The sequence below is a fragment of the Lynx rufus genome, unplaced genomic scaffold, assembly GCF_022079265.1.
Source record: "Lynx rufus isolate CCGP_SWC_20201006 ecotype Redwood Valley unplaced genomic scaffold, mLynRuf1.p SCAF_4, whole genome shotgun sequence".
NCBI classification, from domain to species: domain Eukaryota; kingdom Metazoa; phylum Chordata; class Mammalia; order Carnivora; family Felidae; genus Lynx; species Lynx rufus.
The window spans coordinates 21,534,853-21,552,351 of NW_025814856.1; the positions used below are offsets into that span (position 1 = coordinate 21,534,853).

The 17,499-nt window shown below is 44.5% G+C and overlaps 1 protein-coding gene across 3 annotated transcripts in view; it reads left to right on the forward strand.

Moving 5' to 3' along the window:
- Positions 1 to 17,499, forward strand: part of CACNA1D (calcium voltage-gated channel subunit alpha1 D) — a 303,968-nt gene that overhangs the window by 134,447 nt on the left and 152,022 nt on the right. For all 3 annotated transcript variants that reach the window (XM_047094458.1, XM_047094459.1, XM_047094455.1), the window contains exon 4: positions 12,706 to 12,845. In XM_047094458.1, the coding sequence (XP_046950414.1) occupies positions 12,706 to 12,845 (140 nt within the window). The remainder of the gene's footprint in view (positions 1 to 12,705; positions 12,846 to 17,499) is intronic.

Below are 17,499 nucleotides of genomic sequence, written 5' to 3' on the forward strand. Positions count from 1 at the left end.
TCACAGTGTACATCTGTGTAATGGTCTTACTCCTGCTGCTTTTTTTTTTTTAAACGTTTATTTATTTTTTTGAGACAGAGAGAGGCAGAGCATGAACAGGGGAGGGGCAGAGAGAGAGGGAGACACAGAATCCGAAACAGGCTCCAGGCTCTGAGCTGTCAGCACAGAGCCCGACGCGGGGCTCGAACTCACGGACCGTGAGATCATGACCTGAGCCGAAGTCGGACGCTTAACCGACCAAGCCACCCAGGTGCCCCACTCCTGCTTCTTTTCGTTTTCTTTGTTAATTTTTCTTTCTCAGCTTACTCTTTTATCTTAAATATTTAGAATTTCAGCTGATTTTAAAGTAAAAGATCTTGGCATGCCTGGGTGACTCAGTCAGTTAAGCATCCAACTTCGGCTCAGGTCATGATCTCATGGTTTGTGGGTTCAAGCCCCGTGTTGGGCTCTGTGCTGACAGCTCAGAGCCTGGAGCCTGCTTCAGATCCTCTGTCTCCCTCTCTGTCTGCCCCTCTCCTACTTGTGCTCTCTCTCTCTGTGTCTCTCTTTCTCTCTTAAAAATAAATAAACATTAAAAAATTAAAAAAAATAAAGTAGAAAGATCTTCAGCGAGAAAGACTGACGAATCAGGGATACCTCATAGTAGAGAGGAAGTCCCCCGTGATCTCACTCTCAGAGCCTCTTCACTCTTGGCTATCTACACTGTAGACCAGCTTATTAAGAGATTTTTTTTCAGACATCAAGGGGATCCTATTCGTGTTATTCCTGTGCTAATGTATTGTGGACATCCTCCCTTGCCTTGCCATATAGATTTGCTGCCTTTCAAAAAAAAATAGCCACATAGCATTCCTTTCTTACCTGCTTCAAATTTTCATATTCTTGCTGCTTAGAGTTCTTTTTTTGGAGTTTGGCAGGTATTAAACAAAAATTTACTTTTAAAAGAACAGCGGAGTTGTGAGCTAGGTCTGGAGAACTAGCTCTCACCACCTGACCAAATAGACTCCTCTAGTATCTGCTTCTGGAGTCACCCATCTTCCTGGGGATGGACTTGCTTGTAGAAAGCCCAACTGGGTCGTGAGCTTGGTGGGGTGGTGCAGAGCCTTTCCTCCAGCCTCTGGGAGGTGTGAGGTGATGAGGGAGACATTTGACTGGCGGGACCAGATCAATGCCAGTGACACTTCCAGCGTGGAGTGGGTCTGCAGAAAATCCGTTCTGCTTAGTCATTGACTGTGTATTGATTTCCACTTCAAGGCCATGGTTGGGTGGTGCCTGGTTTTTAAGCCACCCATGTCTTTTAAATTAACTTAATTTTACTCTTTAATTCTAAAATAATGGTGAATTATAGGCATGGGGTTATTAATCTTCTGGGTGAATGGGTTACGTACTTTATCTCAATTATAGACTCCATGCTTTATGTATTTTTAAACTTTGATTCATAAATTTATTCTGAAAGAAATGATCTATGTTCTCTGCACATTCACTGGGAAACAGCTGACTGTGAATTAGGGTTGTTCATCGCCAAATGTGGTTTTTATGGCGGAAGGTAACAGCTGAAGAGCTGAGTGCTGCCTGTTCCCCACTGCCCCACAGACATCTGCTGTTTTGCCTTCACAGTTAAGGGAGGGGGGTAACATGGGTGTAGGAAGGTGTAGGAGCAGGTGTAGATGAGGCAGCTTTCTCCCTCAAGGTGGAGCCCGTGCTAACCAGAGCAGGCCCACCTGGAAGAGATGTCTACACTGTGCATGTGTGGACCTGCAAGGTTCTCTGGGAGTTAGACCACTGTCCCAGGGCTAACTTAGTAAGTAGTTAGCACTTGCTCTATGCCAAGCCCTGTGCCTTTCCTGGGTGGCGGCCAGGGCTGTGCAGGGGCACGTTACATAGACACAACAATGAAAGGAGCCAACGTCCATGCAGTGTGCTACATGCAGACCCTGGTTCTTGTGTTTTACACGTGTTGCCTCATGTACACTCAATGAGCATCCTGGGCAGTGTCTGCCCTCACTCCATTTTATGATGAAGAAGCTGTGTTGAGGAGGAAGGTAAAGTCACTTTATAATGTGTAAGTGGCAGAGCCAGAACTTGCACCGGGGCTCTTTGCCTCCCCTGTAGGAGATGAAAGTACTTCCGGGGTGACCGTACACTTCTTATGTGGGAGCAGCCTCACCCCAGGTACCAACACCAACCAATTAGCAGCCGGGACCTCCAAGGCACATTCTTATGATGTCTTGGTTGCCTGGGTGCCCCTAAGATGAGAACGTCCTCTTGTGACTTAGGCAGAACAGCACAGAAGAGCAGGGAAGATTGGGCAGGTTCAGGATGGCGTGAAGGTGGGCGTGGTCAGAACTCCTCACACCAGAGGGCACGATTGCTGCTGCTGTGGCCCATGGCCAGAAGTAACTCGGTGTCTTTGACCCTTGCATGTGGATGGGAGTGGTGATCGCTTCTCTGCTTGTCTTACCCCATAGCTTGGAGGGTCAGCTGAGGTAAGACACTGGAAGGTGTTTCCTCAGTTCCAGGCGTGGCATCACATGTGCATGTTGACAGGGACGCGAGCGAGCATCAGGGGAACAAGACAAGATTCTGTCTGTAACTCAGATGTCAGGGAATTTAACCACATGCAGAATTGAAAAGCTTGTCCTTAGCTGTGTTAATGGAGAAAAGAAATGACTGTCTTCTTGTCAAATGAAAATGTTTGGTTTTAAGCTTATTCAGTTCCTGCCATTTTGAAATGTTTGCTCATTTCTTTGTTCATAGCCAAGGAGATGGACGTGTTGGAGCACTGGCTCATGCCATGCAAACTAACCAATGCTAAGAATGTGGCTTTTCTAGAATGATGGGAGTTTGGCAGCTATGACATGACCCAGTCCCCTTACATCCCAGGGAGGCAGCGGGTTGCTTTGATGAGCCCTACACAGGGCACATATTCTTCCTGCTATCCTCCTTGACCCAAGCTGTCAGAATGGATATAAAGGCCAACACAGGTTGGAAAGAAAGCAAAACTATATCTCCAAGTAGGAGAGGGTGAAAGGGATTCTAGCCTGGGTGGTAGAGCTGCTGTCACTGCACCCTGATGGTGAGACAGGGTGTTGGCCCAGGGACTCAACAATGCAGCCTTGGGATTATGATGACTCTTCTCTTTCTTCTTTGTGGTGGATGCCATCACAGTGTCTGTTGAGGCTCAGTCTTCTTCTTGGGATGGTGGGAGAACCTGCAGAGGTAAATACAGTGGTTCTTGCCCATAGGTACTGACAATCTACAAATAGTACAAGATAACACATCAATGGGTTCTCCTTCCCAACTAGACCAGGACCTGGAAACAGGGCAGTGCCCTGCCCTTCTCTGTTCTATTTCATGGCCTCAAGAGTATATGAAGCTTCCTAGCCTTCCCTGACATGGTGAGCAGGATTGAGGTAAACAGAAGTGCTTTGGGTCACAGAGAAGAGCAGTCACAAAGACCAGAGGTTCTAGTGAGTATGACGTATGTGCAGGATGTTATGGGAACCGATGGATTGGAGCAGAGGAGGAGGAAGGGGATGGGGTAGAGTGGGGGCCCTGTACCCTGTGGGGTAACAGATACCAGATGGTTGTTGGTAGGTAGACCACAGACAGATTGTAGAGGTCCTTGAGGATGCCATATGGAGGAATTTAGGTGTGACACACTCCTATACTTAAAAAAATTTTAATGTTTATTTTTGAGAGAGTGATGGAGCACAAGCAGGGGAGGGGCAGAGAGAGAGGGAGACAGAGGATCTGAAGCAGACTCCAGACTCTGAGCTATCAGCAGAGAGCCAGATTTAGGGCTTGAACTCATGAACTGTGAGATCATGACCTGAGCCAAAGTTAGCCACTTAACTGATGGAGCCAGTCAGGCACTCCTGGATGTGACATAGTCCTATACTTGTAAAGAAGCTTTCCCAAATGCTCTAGACACAATTAGTGGCTCCATGCCCTCTGTTTCTACACAGGAGATCCCCAGTACTCTACTTTGGCTTTGACTGTCATGTGCTATGTCTTGAAATTAAAAAAAAAAAATTTTAATGTTTGTTTATTTTTGAGAGAGAGAGCAAGGGAGGGAGGGACAGAGAGAGAGGGAGACACAGAATCTGAAGCAGGCTCCAGGCTCTGAGCTGTCAGCACAGAGCCCAATGCGGGGCTTGAACTCACGAACCATGAGATCATGACCTGAGCTGAAGTTGGATGCTTAACCGACTGAGCCACCCAGGTGCCCCTGTCTTGAAATTTTTATACATGCCTATGATGTCCTTCTTTAGGACACAAACGTCTTAGCCATCTTTGACTCTGCAGTGCTCAAGAATGTGCCTGGTATAGAGTAGATACCCTATGAATGTTGAATTGAATTGAAATAGGGTGCTAGAACTGCCAAGCATGGTAGGGTGGAGGTGGGCAGAACCTTGGCGTTGGAGCTGGGTGAGGAAACGCATGCCTGCCAACTACAGAATGCACCCACTACCAAGGGGACTCACAGTTCAGGTCCCAGCATGGGCGGGATGGGAAGCAAGGCAAGTCTGAGGCATCAAATTTATAGGAAGGAATGTGTGGAGTGCAGGAAACCAGTTGGAATTGAAGACAGCAACAGAGAATGGATGGGTTTAAAGGAGTAAATTTGGAAGACCCAACCTAGATGAAGTTCCAGAGGCAACGGCTTGCAGGGCTTATGGGTCCTATATATAGAAAATCATCCCTAAGCCTGTGGGTCAAAGGGACTCCTCAAAGGAGTTAAATCTCTTGAGAAATGAGTGCCTGAAGTTTCTCTTAGATGCTTTAACTTTTAGGGAAGCAAAGTGACCCTGTAGGATCACTATGTAGTTAGCTAGGGTATTTTTGTTTGTAATTGACCAAAAACCCAACCCAAACTTGCTCAGTGAATTGGCTTTTATAACTGTGAAAAGCCCAAGGCTGGAGAGGAGAATTTTGGCTTCAGGTTCAACTTGATTCAGGGGCTCTCACAAAGGCATCAGAGCCAGATGCTTGGCCTCTGAGATTCTCTTTCTGTTTGACTCTCTCCCCATTTTTTTGGCTTGGCTTTTCTTGTTGCTTGTGGTTCATCCTGTGTCCTGGTAACTCCAGGCCTCCCGCCTCTCAGAGCCAAGTCTGTGCCAATGACAGAACGTTTTGCCTGGCTGCTGAAGTGAAAATCCCAGGTGTTGCTCTCATTGGACCTGGTTGGTGTGTGCGGTCACATGCCTGTCCCTGAATCAGTAGCCTGGGCCACATGCCAACTGCTGTAGCTCCTGGACTGAGAGTAGAAAAGGAGCACTTCTCAGAGGAAGGACAGGGTGCTGTTATTACCCCAGCAGTTTCCTGGGTGGTAGGAGCCACGTGTAGCTAGGTGTGGCCTCAAAGCAGCAACTGGCACTGCTCTGCCAGTGAGTGAGGAAGCCGCTTCCAGAGAGAATGCCCGGTCAGCCTCCTCCACCCCAGGTGTGATGCTGCTCTCCTCCCACAAACAAGATTTTTTGATGCTGGTCTCTATGGCGGGGTCAGCTAGGCCATCCAGCTGGCTTCCTCCATTTGTTCTCACTGGGCAAGGGTCCTCCCTGTCTGGCTGCTCATGGGTTCACTGGATCTTCAGAGAGTTTCTAGAGCCTTCTGTGAGGATGGCACCTCCCAGCCACTGAGAGAGCTGCCTCGTGTCTGTCTTCATTTCGGAGGGCCTTTGATTGTGGGGTGCGGGGCAATTTGCGGAACTTTTTCCCACCTTCCACTTAATCTGATTGTCACCATAGCCTGGGTGGGTGGAGTGAGGACAGTTGCTCCTGTCTACAGATGAGGAAGCAGAGAAGCCCAGGGGTAGATGACTCAACCAGGGTGACTCAGCTGTAGAGACTGGCATTGGACTCAGGGGACACAAACGTCATCTAAAATTTGTACTTTTAAACCAAAGGTGAAGAAAAATGAAGGCAACCGGTCTATTGCAGCCAGTTTCTTCTTGTAAACGGGGCATTCAACTACCTCCGTTGGAGGCTAGAGGTACATACTTCATTAATACCTGCAGAGGAGAACATTACCTCTGTTTACATCTAAGGGGCCCCGAGCCGAGGCCTGCCTGCTGACCGCTGTCCTGCGGCTCACCCACTGCCCTTTTACTAGAGGTGGAATTGCTTACGGAAACTGTAACCACCTTCCCACAGGCTCCCCACTGTCCTATCCTGCCATGTTCATGGCAGCTTGCGGGAGCGTCCCTTGGCAAGCCTGGCCTGGATGTGCTGCAGTGACCTCAGTGACCCAGCCCCTGGACAGCACAGATGCTGCCTTTGGTTGGCCAATTTCCCTGGGGATATCTGGGCCTTGCAGAACCTTGCTGTGAAGCCAAGGTCCAGATTTTGCTCCTTAGGTGGTAGAGAACTGTAGTTTTAGAGCTGGAAGAGACCGTCTGGTTCAGTCTGCTGGTTCTCCAGGTGAGAGAGAGCCCTGTAGCCTGGCCCACGAGGCCTCGTGTCCCCACCCTCGCCTGTCCCTCATCCCTGTGCTCTCGTCACCCTTGAATGATTAGCCTTTGCATGTGCTCCTTACTCTGACTGGAAGAGCCCGGCCTGGCCTATTAGAGCAGGAAAAACTGCGGTTATGGAGAAGAGCTTTTCCCTAACTTTTAGTTACTGACGTTTCTCCTGGAATAGGGCAAAGCCAAGGGGGCCCTGAGATTATTGCTATGGACTGGATGTTGCTGCCCCCTTCCCTCTGCCCCTCCTCCAAATTCATATGTTGAAATTCTAACTCCCAATGTGATGGTATTAGGAGGTGGGGCCTTTGCGGGGGGGGTGGTTAGGTCGTGAGGGCAGAGCCCCCATGAATGGGATTAGTGCCCTTATAAGAAGAGGTAGAGGGGCACCTGAGTGGTTCAGTTGGTTAAGCATCCAACTTCGGCTCAGGTCATGATTTCACCATTCATGAGTTCTAGCCCTGCACTGGGCTCTGTGCTGATAGCTCAGAGCCTGGAGCCTGCTTCAGATTCTGTGTCTCCCTCTCTCTCTGCCCTCCCCTGTTCACACTCTGTCTCTCTCCTAAAAATAAATAAACATTTTAAAAAAATAAAGAAGGGGTAGAGAGAGATCTCTTTCCACATACACACACAGAGGAAAGGCCAGATGAGGACATAACAGAAAGTCAGCCTTCTGCAAGGTAGGGAGAGAGCTCTCATCAGGCACCAGATTAGCTGGCGCCTTGGTCCCTGACTTCCAGTCTCCAGAACTATGAGGGATCTCTGCTGCTTTTTTAATGTTTGTTTATTTTTGAGAGAGACCAAGACAGCGCGCGAGTCAGGAAAGAACAGAGAGAGAGGGAGATACAGAATCCAAAGCAGGCTCCAGGCTCCGAGTTGTTGATAAACCCAGAGCCCAACGAGGGTCTCGAGCTGCGAGATCATGACCTGAGCTGAAGTTGGTCACTTATCTGACTGATGGACACCCCATGAGGGACCTCTGCTGTTTAAAGCCCCCTGGTATATGATATGTTGTTATGGTAGCCTGAGCAGACTAAAACAATTATGGAACTTCTTAGGGAGGGATGGTGAATAATGTTGGGTCAAAACCTCTCGTTTTGCTCATTTATTCATTTATAAATATTGAGTATTTTTATGACAAGCCTTGGGAATACAATGATGCATGAAATAGAAATAGTCTCTGATCTTATAGAGATTCATTTATTGGAGGGACAAACATTAAAGAGATAACATTAATATTTTGGTTGTGAATAGGGCCATGAAGATGTATAATGGGCCATGACGACATCTAACAGTGGGCCCTCAGTTTGGGGAGGTCAGCAAAGGTTTCTCTGAGAGAGGGTTATTTCAGCCGAGGCTTGGAGTACAAGTAGAGCTTAGCCTGATGAAAAAGTGAGATGGGGGAACCATTCTAGAAAGAGGGAACAGGGCATGGGCCTGAAGTGGTGGCTGAGCCAGGGCTGGCAGAAAACAGATGCTGTGGCTGCGAGCCCTGTGTTCTTTCTGCTGCCCCAGGCTGGGTTTGTTCTAGTCCTGTATTGGTTGTGTACTCACTCTGGAGAGGGGAGTTTCCATACGTGAGGGTGCGCATCCCAGAAGGGGAAGCAGGGTGGCCCCTCGCATGGAGGGCTGGGTTCTCGTGGAAGAGAAGAAAGCTGGAAGAGGAAGCTAGGGAAGGAAGGTTGAGGAATTTACCTGGGGGTGCAGGTCAGGATTGAAAGGGAGGGCCAGATGAGACATCAGGATCAGTTGTTGATTCAGCAGTGTGACCATTTCTTCCAAGCTTGTTCTAGAAAGGGTTAATGGCAACTTAGAGACATAGCTTCATTATTTCCCTTTTTGGTACATATGCTAGGATCACAAAACCTCATGTTTTCCTAGCCCCCTTTAAGTCTGGTTTTCTTGCTCTATTCCTTCTCTTCTTTTTCTTCTCTACTTCCTGTTGAGTACCTTATGTATGATACTCTAGTATGGTGCTGGGTGCTGAGATTACAAAGTCAGTAAGAGATGACCCCTGCCAATAGAGAGCCTGGGACCCACAGAGTGAGAGGAGTGGTGTGCAAAGGAGCAGCAGCTACTATCAGGGTGTCAGCCAAGAGAGCCTTGCCAAAGATTTGGGACCATGTGGATGGATGACCCAAGCAAGGAGTTGACCCTTACCTGCCTCATCAAGCCCTTGTTATCTTCAGATAGCAGGTTGGGAACTCTGTGAAGATACACATCAGGCTTTCTGAGGAGGACCCAGGTGCCCAGGGATGGGTGGGTGAGTGGATGGATGGATGGGCGGGTGGATGTTCATACTACAGTACTAGTGAAAGGGTCCCTGAGAACAGGAAAGGAGAGACCCAGGTGTAATTAAGGATCCTGGCATCTCCCACCCATTGCTAGTTGACAGTTTCAGTTTCTCAAAGTCCTGTGTATGGTTTACTGGTGTAGAGACCCTTCTGCAGGGTGAAGCTTCAGTGTTCAAAGAAGATCTATCAGTTTTCTGAATTAGATTTGGAACCTTTACTTCTGGTGGCTTGTGGTCTCATGGGTGACTTTCATCCATACATAGGGTGGTGTCTGGTTAAGAGGAATTGGTGGTGCTTAGTTTTTTTTTAATTTTTTAAATGTTTGTTTATTTTTGAGAGAGACAGAGTGCGAGTAGGGGAAGGGCAGAGAGAGAGGGAGACACAGAATCCGAAGCAGGCTCTAGGCTCTGAGCTGTCAGCACAGAGCTGGACGTGGGGCTCAAACTCACAAACTGTGAGATCATGACCTGAGCTGAAGTTGGACACTTAACCTACTGAGCCACCCAGGCACCCCTAAATTTTTTTAATTAAAATTTTTTTTTTAATTTTAGAGAGAAAGAGGCACAAACAGGAGAGAGGGTCAGAGAGAAAGTGAGAGAGAGAGAATCTTAAGCAGGCTCCACGCTCAGTGCAGAGCCTGATGTGGGGCTTGATCCCAAGACCCTGGGATCATGACCTGAGCTGAAATGAAAAGTCCAACACTCAACTGACTGAGCCACCCATGCACCCCACTGGTGGTTTTTTAAAAGGAGATTGGGCTGCTTTTGCCCACCCAGGATCCCATGCCAGTGAGAAGAATCCTGCTGGTGGCTGGGTGGCATGTGGCCCTGCCTGGCAAATGAGGAGAGACTGGGATGCAGAAATCATTTTATCTTTCTGTTTAGCCTGAGGCTGTTAGCTTTTATGAAGGAGCCCTGCCCCCAGGATACCTCCTTTCATGTCTAGTTCTGGAGGGTTCCTGCTTGCCTCTTCCTCAGTCATCCCATTCCTCTGTGCTTCCCTCTGTCTGGGCCACAGACTCCGTATCTTCTCTATGCAACATCTGATTGGGTCCCTTCCACTGAGTGTATATTCCCACCTTGCCCAGTTAGGAACCTGATCTTCCTGGTGGACTTGCTTTTCAAATTACCAGCTCAACCTTCTTTTCTCAAATGAACAATTCTTTTGTGATGTAAATAATTACCTCTCCTTCCCATGATTGCTGTTTTGCAAAAGTTTTTTTTTATATTGCATTTGCTTACTGTGGAGGTGTATTTGTTTTATAGGAGTCCTTTTAAATGGCTGGGGATGAGAACGACACTGGCTTCTAACAAACTGGTCTAGTATGCTCTCCAGGCTGTGATGGTTCAGTTGGCATCATGGTAGAGTCTCTGTAATAAAGAATCACATTAAAGCAAAGTTATATTTCCTACAATCAATTCCATCAAGTAATGCACTAAGGATTTTTGGAAAGAGAAACCTAATTCTTTAAAAGGAGAGAGAGGAGGACAAGAGAAGAGGATATAAAAGAACCCTAAACAATTCAGTTATACTAATGACCCTTGTATTATTATAGCAATATTACTTACAAATAAAAGCCAAAGAGGAAAAACAAGCTGTGTTTGCTCGATGTACTCTCTGTTCCCTGCCTTGTTTTTCTGCTCTAAAGTATAGCACTGTGTTGACGTAGGGATGTAACTGCTATGAATATTGATGGCAGCAAAAGCCTTTTTTCTCTGTCTGGCCTAGTAAATAAAGCAGAAGGGATAAAAAGGGAAGAGGAATTGTAAAACCAGCGTGCTGTTTTTAGCTTATCTTGTTCGCGTAGAATTCTAAGTCTTGAAAACATATTGACAATCTACATTTGGTGGTCAGGGTCTAATTTGAGTACAGTGAATTGGTATTTTCAGGGATTTTTGCTTCTGGTTCAAGTAACAGAATTGCTTTCTCCTTTTAGCTCTCATAGCTGTCACTGCCCCCATTGAAGCCTTCCGGGATCTCTCCTCCCTAGCCAGGAGCAAAGTTGGTCCTGGTGTGAGCTCACAGGGAATATGGAGAGTAAAGAAGGGAGTTGCTGGAGGTTTGGAGGCTCACGTGTGTCTGGAGGGCACGACTGTGTGGAAGGAGAAGGGTCCTGGTCAAGGAGGGTTCTGGCGGTCTGGTGAAGGGTATTGGGTACGTGGGATGAGCTAGGCTGAGGATGGGACCAGTTGAGAGTTCTGGGGGCAGCATGGGTATGGAGGTTGGGGTGAGTGAGGTTCTATACATTGAAAACACACTGACTCTGACTAACTCACATCACAAAAGAGTTTATTAGACCTCTCTGATGGTGTTCAAGGATAAAAGGGAGCTCTGGAGGACAGGTTAAGGACAACAGAGACCCGGGAGGGAAGAACTGATGAACTGGCTTTTTGCAAGACCAGTGGGAAGTCAGGAATGAGGGTGAAGGCTGGAGTCCAGCAGTGGTTGGACGGGGGCTCTGGTGGTAAAGAGGGAGGATGTGGGGCGAAACGTGGGGAAGGTCAGGCCAGGTGACAGAGGGGTAGCACTTTGGTAGCAGGGCGGCTTAGCCCACCTAGTAGTGGTCACATACAGCAAAGCAAAGTCCTGGTGAAGGAGGAATGAACTAGTTAGTCCCTTGGCCTTGTCAGAGTGCTCAAGATGTACAACTGCTCTTTCAGTTAGCTGTCTTGGGACATTCTCAGTGTTTATGTTTGAAACCTTCCCTTCCCCACCAGACTAAACCTCTAGGGGACCGTGGTGGAGCCATTTTTCTAATCCTGGCTCCTGGTATGGGGTCTGTTATGTAGAATAGGTGCTCACTGAGTGTTTCCTGAGCCAAATTTATTTGACCTCTTGCACTGGGCATCTTAATAAGTGAATTCCATGACTTCCATTTTCCTAAGGTATTGCTTACTTTCCTCAGGTCCCACAGGGTAGAATTAATATTTGTGGAGGACTTTATGGCCCACGTGGAAGAGTTTTAATTGCTGATGGTTTTTCATTGAGTTATTAAGTAGCCTCTTGCCAGGGAATGCCTCTTATAAAATTAATTGCACACATCCCAGTGGGTTGGTATTTCTATTAAAGCTGAAGCTGCATAAAGAAAACCTTTATAAAAGAGGAAAGGAGTCAACATTTTTAGACCTGCTGATGGATGTGTTCTCTGGACTCACAGAGTTGCATGAATTGGAATGGGAAGGATTCTAAGAGTCACCTAGCCTGAGGGCTGAATCTCAGAGATCTGGGCAGCCAGATGGGAATGGCTGCCGGGGCTGGTAGGAGGGAAGGACACAGAGGCTGAACCCAGGCTCCCTGGGACGGTGTATGGCGACCACTTGGCAGTGTCAGCTGGGAGAGGCCACATGCCAGTATGCAGGCAGGGGATTTGCCATCCTGAATATGCTCCCCTTCTGTGCTGGTGAGGAAGCTTAGGTCCAGAGGAGAGGAGGCACTTGCCAAGGTCACCTTGCTGCTCTGAGACAAAGAGGACCCTGGATTAGAAATTAGGTGTAAACCCAAGAGGAAGAGAGAGGGTCAAAGCAGATGCACCTTCCTTTCGTCCAAAGGACATTCTGTTCAAAGCCACTGTTGAGATCTTTGTTGTACCCTTGTGCTTTTCTGGGCCTAATTTGGCAATCTCAGGAGGAAAACATGCTGCATTTTGCAAATGTGTGCAAATAACAAACATGCCCGTTATGTCCTAGGCAGACTCATTGCACACGCATCAGGGCAGGTGGCAAAATGCAGTCATGCAGCCTGGAATGAAAAGTGTTTTACACTTAGCTGCTTATGAGAAATTCAGTGTTAGAATTAAAACGCTTTCCTGGCACAGGTGCTGTGTTAATGGTGCCATTTCTCATAATAAAACTTTGCTTGGAGAAAATGCTTATGTCTCAGAGATATTGAATCTAATTCCTGTCTCTTTTTCTTCTTCTCTCCACGCCCCACCCTTTTTGTTTCTCTTTACAGGAAAAAGTAGAATATGCCTTCCTGATTATTTTTACAGTCGAGACATTTTTGAAGATTATAGCATATGGATTATTGCTACATCCTAATGCTTATGTTAGGAATGGATGGAATTTACTGGATTTTGTTATAGTAATAGTAGGGTAAGTCCCTTTTATTTTGGGGAAATGTTTGGAAGATGGGAGGCATGGAGCAATGAAAAACACAGTCTTTTGAGGGAACATGGTTGCTCCTCTCTGCCAGCAATTGTGGCCGGAACCTGCCGGGAGTGTTTTGGAGTGATGCTGGTGATGGGTGATGCTGCTATCTGCCTCTGGGAAGAGACCAGTTTGAATCCCCTCATTGTTTTTACTTCCCTTCCAGTAATGTATTAAAGAAGGAAGTTGAAGCTCTTGATTTAAGAGGGTTTCATTTTACAAGGCCTTGGGTCTTCACAAACAGGCCAGCCATGCTAGTGGTTAGACTCAAATGAGTAGAACTCTTATACTTAGCACTCTGTTAGTTAAAAAAAAAACACAAAACACTAAAACAGTAATAAATCCTTCATAGAAGTGAGATACTCTGCTCTTTAACATCCCTTGAGCAAAGCTATTAATTTTTTTTTGCTGACTGGTGGGAAAAACTTTGGCATGCTACCATCCATTTGAAATAACAAAACAAGTGTCTGAATAATATCAGGTATCTGACATGAAATGAAATAAGCTGGAAAATGCAGAGAAAGTAGGCATTATTCTGAAATCCTGTCACAGGAAGAGACACACCAACAGTTTTAGTTAAAGGAGGGTATTAAAAAAACAGTGGCCTGTGTTGTGTTATTCTGATCCTTCCACACCTGGAAATTTTGCCAGCAAGAGGAAAAACTGAATCTGTGTCAGAGGAGTGCTAGGCCTTTGGACCAAATACCCAGATAGGAAAAGAAGATATATCCCTTCATAGAGTCTTCATTATCTAGCAGTAAAGTGGGTTGCTCCTAAAATTATATTTGGTCCTACAGAGAGATCGTTAAATGACCTCTCTGTTTTCATCTCCATAACTTTGTTCAACTGCCTTTTGAAATTGAGCAAAGTAATTTTTCTTATGGGTTGTTTTTTTAAATCATGAATACTTTGGCTTTCCATGGGAGACAGCTGGATATTAGGAGAGTGGGATAAATTTTAAGCCTGCTCTTTCAAACCTAGGAAGTTCAAATGGGATCCAAAATGGTGGCCCAGTGAGATAATTAGACTTAAGGGAAAAAAAATTCAGCTTTTGCAAAAACCACCACAGTACATGGTGCCTACAGTATTACCACAAAGGTAGTGCAGCTAAAGTGAACAAGTAGTAGGTATGTCCGTACCTTCCTGTATTTGGTGAACTCTAATAAGGAATGGCAAGCAGGAGCCTTGCAAGTCTCTTGGTTCTGGAACAATCTCACTGTGCCTCTTCTGACCCAGGACTTTCTGTTCAGCTACAGGATGGAGATGCTTAGCTCCGTTTATTTTATCCCTACCCTACAGTTACCTCAGCTTTCTACCTGGAGATATTTTTCAGACTATAGAAGAGCACAAAGACATGGAACTGAACAGAGGATGGTGGTCTCATTGCATTGAGGAGACAGAGACAAGAATCCAGTAAGGCCAGTGGGGCTGAAATTTGACAGGTGTAGCATGGGAGGAGAAGGGAAAGGGCTTTTCAGGGAAAGAGCTCCATAAATATGCTTTGGAGTCCTCTTGAGCTTTGCCTGAAGTGTAATCTACACTTACAGGGAGTGAGAATCCATGAGGCCAGTCAAATAATGCTATTAGGGAGAAAAAGAAAAGCTGGAGACTATAAGCTGAATAATAACTAGAGCTCACACAGGTCTGGGAGATGTTCAAGTTATGACCAGCAAGAATGGAAGGACCTCAATAGACACCCTGGACTGTCATTAGAGAGCCCAGAATGGCCATTAGTAGCAGGGGTTGGGAAAATATGGCCAACAGGACAAATTCAGCCTGCCACAAATTTTTGTAAATAAAGTTTTATTGTAACATAGTCACACGTGTTTGTTTACACAGTTGAATTGCGTAGTTTAGGTCCACAAAGCCTGAACTATTTACTCTCTGGCCCCTTACAGAACAGTTTTGCCAACCCCTGCTATACAGTAATGGCCACCTGAATTCCTTTCTAATAATGGTTGAGAAGAAGCCTGAAAAGGAGCCAACTGAGGTGCAAAACAAACTGCCTGCGAAAACAAAACTCAAAGCTCTTTAAAAGAAGATGACAAAATATAGATACTTAGCTATTGTCCAGCATTCAGTCAAATATTATAGCCGTATTAAGACATATGACCCATAACGAGGAAATTCCATCTGTAGAAACAGACCTAGAAATGACAAAGATGGTGGAATTAATAGAGAATTGCTTTGCAAGACTTTAAAAATAGCTATTATGAATATGTACATGGACCTAAAGGAATACATGGCCACAATGCGAAATGATGGGACAATATTAGAAAGAAACACATGGGACTTTGAGAGCTGAAAATTTCCCCTGGATTGGCTTAATAGCAAATTAGATACAATAGAAGAAAAACATCAAGGAGCTTGAAGACCTAGCAATAACACAAAGAATGTTGACAGAGAAAAACTGAGCATGCCCTGGATGACCTGTGGGGCAATATCAGGTGGTCTAACATATGTATATTTGGGGTCTCAAAGGAGAGGAGATAGAGGAGAGACAGAAAAAATTTTTAAATGACTCCAAATTTTCTAAATGTGATGAAAAACATAAACTCACAAATTCAAGAAGCTCAACAAAGCTCGAGCAAAGTAAACATGAAGAAAGCTACATCAAAGTATGTCATAATCATAATGAAATTGCTCAAAACCAAGGATAAAGAGAAAATCTGAAAAAGTAATCAGAGAAAAAGACATCCCTAGACTTCTCATCAGCACCATACAAACTGGAAGACAATAGAGAGAGATCTTCAAAGTGCTGGGGAAAATGTCAACCTAGAATTCTTATTCAGTAAAGATATCTTTCCAAATTGAAGTAAAAACAGACTTTTTCAGACAAACCAAAGCTGAGAATTCACCACCAATAAACCCTCATCTCAACAATTACTAAAGGAATTTCTTCACACTGAAGGAAAATGAAACCAGGTAGAAATTATGGATCTATTAAAAAGAAATGAAGAATGCCAGAAAGGGTAAATTCATGGGTAAATAAAAAAAATTTTTTTTCTCATTTTAAAATCTCTTTAAAAGTACTTGATTATTTACGGCACAAGTAGTAACAATGTATTGAGGAGTTTGCAGCATCTATGAAAGTAAAATATGTAACAACAATAGCACAAAGGACAGAAAGAAGGAAAAAGCCATGTACGTTTGAAAAGAGCTTATACAGTTGGTGGTAAATATGATAAAATATTATCTGAACGTAGACTGCATTAAGTTCAAGATGTATATTGTAAACCCTAGAGCACAGGCTGGCAAAATTTAGCCTGTAAGCCAAATATGGTTTATTGCCTTTTTTATTTTTCACATTGACAAAGTATTTTCCTGTGTGCTTTGGAAGATTGTTTTATTGGAAGACAGTCAGACTCACTCATATCTATTTGGCTATTTGGTGTTAGGATGGCAAAGTTGAATAGTTGTGACAGGGACCCTGTGGCCTGAAAATCCTAAAATAGTTGCTATCTGACACTCTACAGATTTTTGCAGACACTTGCCCTAGTGCAGCCACTAGAAAAATAAAAATATATAGTTAATAAGCCTGTGTTGGATATTAAATGGAATTTTTAAAAGTTCAATTAATTAAAAAAAGTCAGGTATGAATTAAATAAGAACAATGGGCAGGGCAAACAGAAAACAAACAGCAAGATAGTAGATTTAAATCCAGCTAAATCCTTATAAGAGTCCAGAGTTTATCAGATTTTATATGTAAAAAACCAGACCCAACTCTATAGTGTCTACAAGAACCCTAACTTATAAAGACACAAATAGTTTGAAATTCAAAGGCCAGAAAAATATATGCCATGTGAAAATTAATCAGAATAAAGGTAGAGTAGCAATATTAGTCCAACAAAGTAGACTTGAGAACAAGGAATATTATCCAGGAAAAAGACATTTCATAGTGATGAAAGAAGATGTAATAACCCTAAGTGTGTGTGTGTGTGTGTATGCCTAATAACAAGGCTTCAAAATACACTAAACAAAAACTGAAAAGAACTTAAGGTGGAATGGACAAATCTGTACATTTTAATACTTCTCTCTTGAAGGGTGCTGATAGAACATCTAGACAGAAAATCACTAGGTATATAGGGATATATGAACAGTACCATCAACAAACTTGACTTAATTGGCATTTTTAGAACATACTACTCAAGACCGGAATGCACATTCTTTTCACATGCATGTACATGGAACATTGACCAAGAAATATTATGGGCCATAAAATAAGTCTTAGTGAATTTAAGAACAGCAAAATCATACAAAATTATGTGCTCTAAATGAATTTAGCAGTGTTTCTGGGTAGAAGTTAGTATTTAAAAACCTATATGCTAGTCATGAACCAATAGAAAATGAAATTTTAAAGACATTATTTACCATAGCATCAAAAAGCATGAAATATTTAGGGGAAAATAGCACATTGCAAATGACTAAACTTTGCTGAGAGAAATGAAAGAATACCTAAATAAATGGAATGTTGTACGGTGTTCATGGATTGGAAGACTCAATTATTGTTAGGATATCAGTTCTTCTCAAACTTTGCTATAGACTGAATCTAAATCCCAGCAAGATTTCTGTAGATTGACAGATTTATTCTAAAACTGAT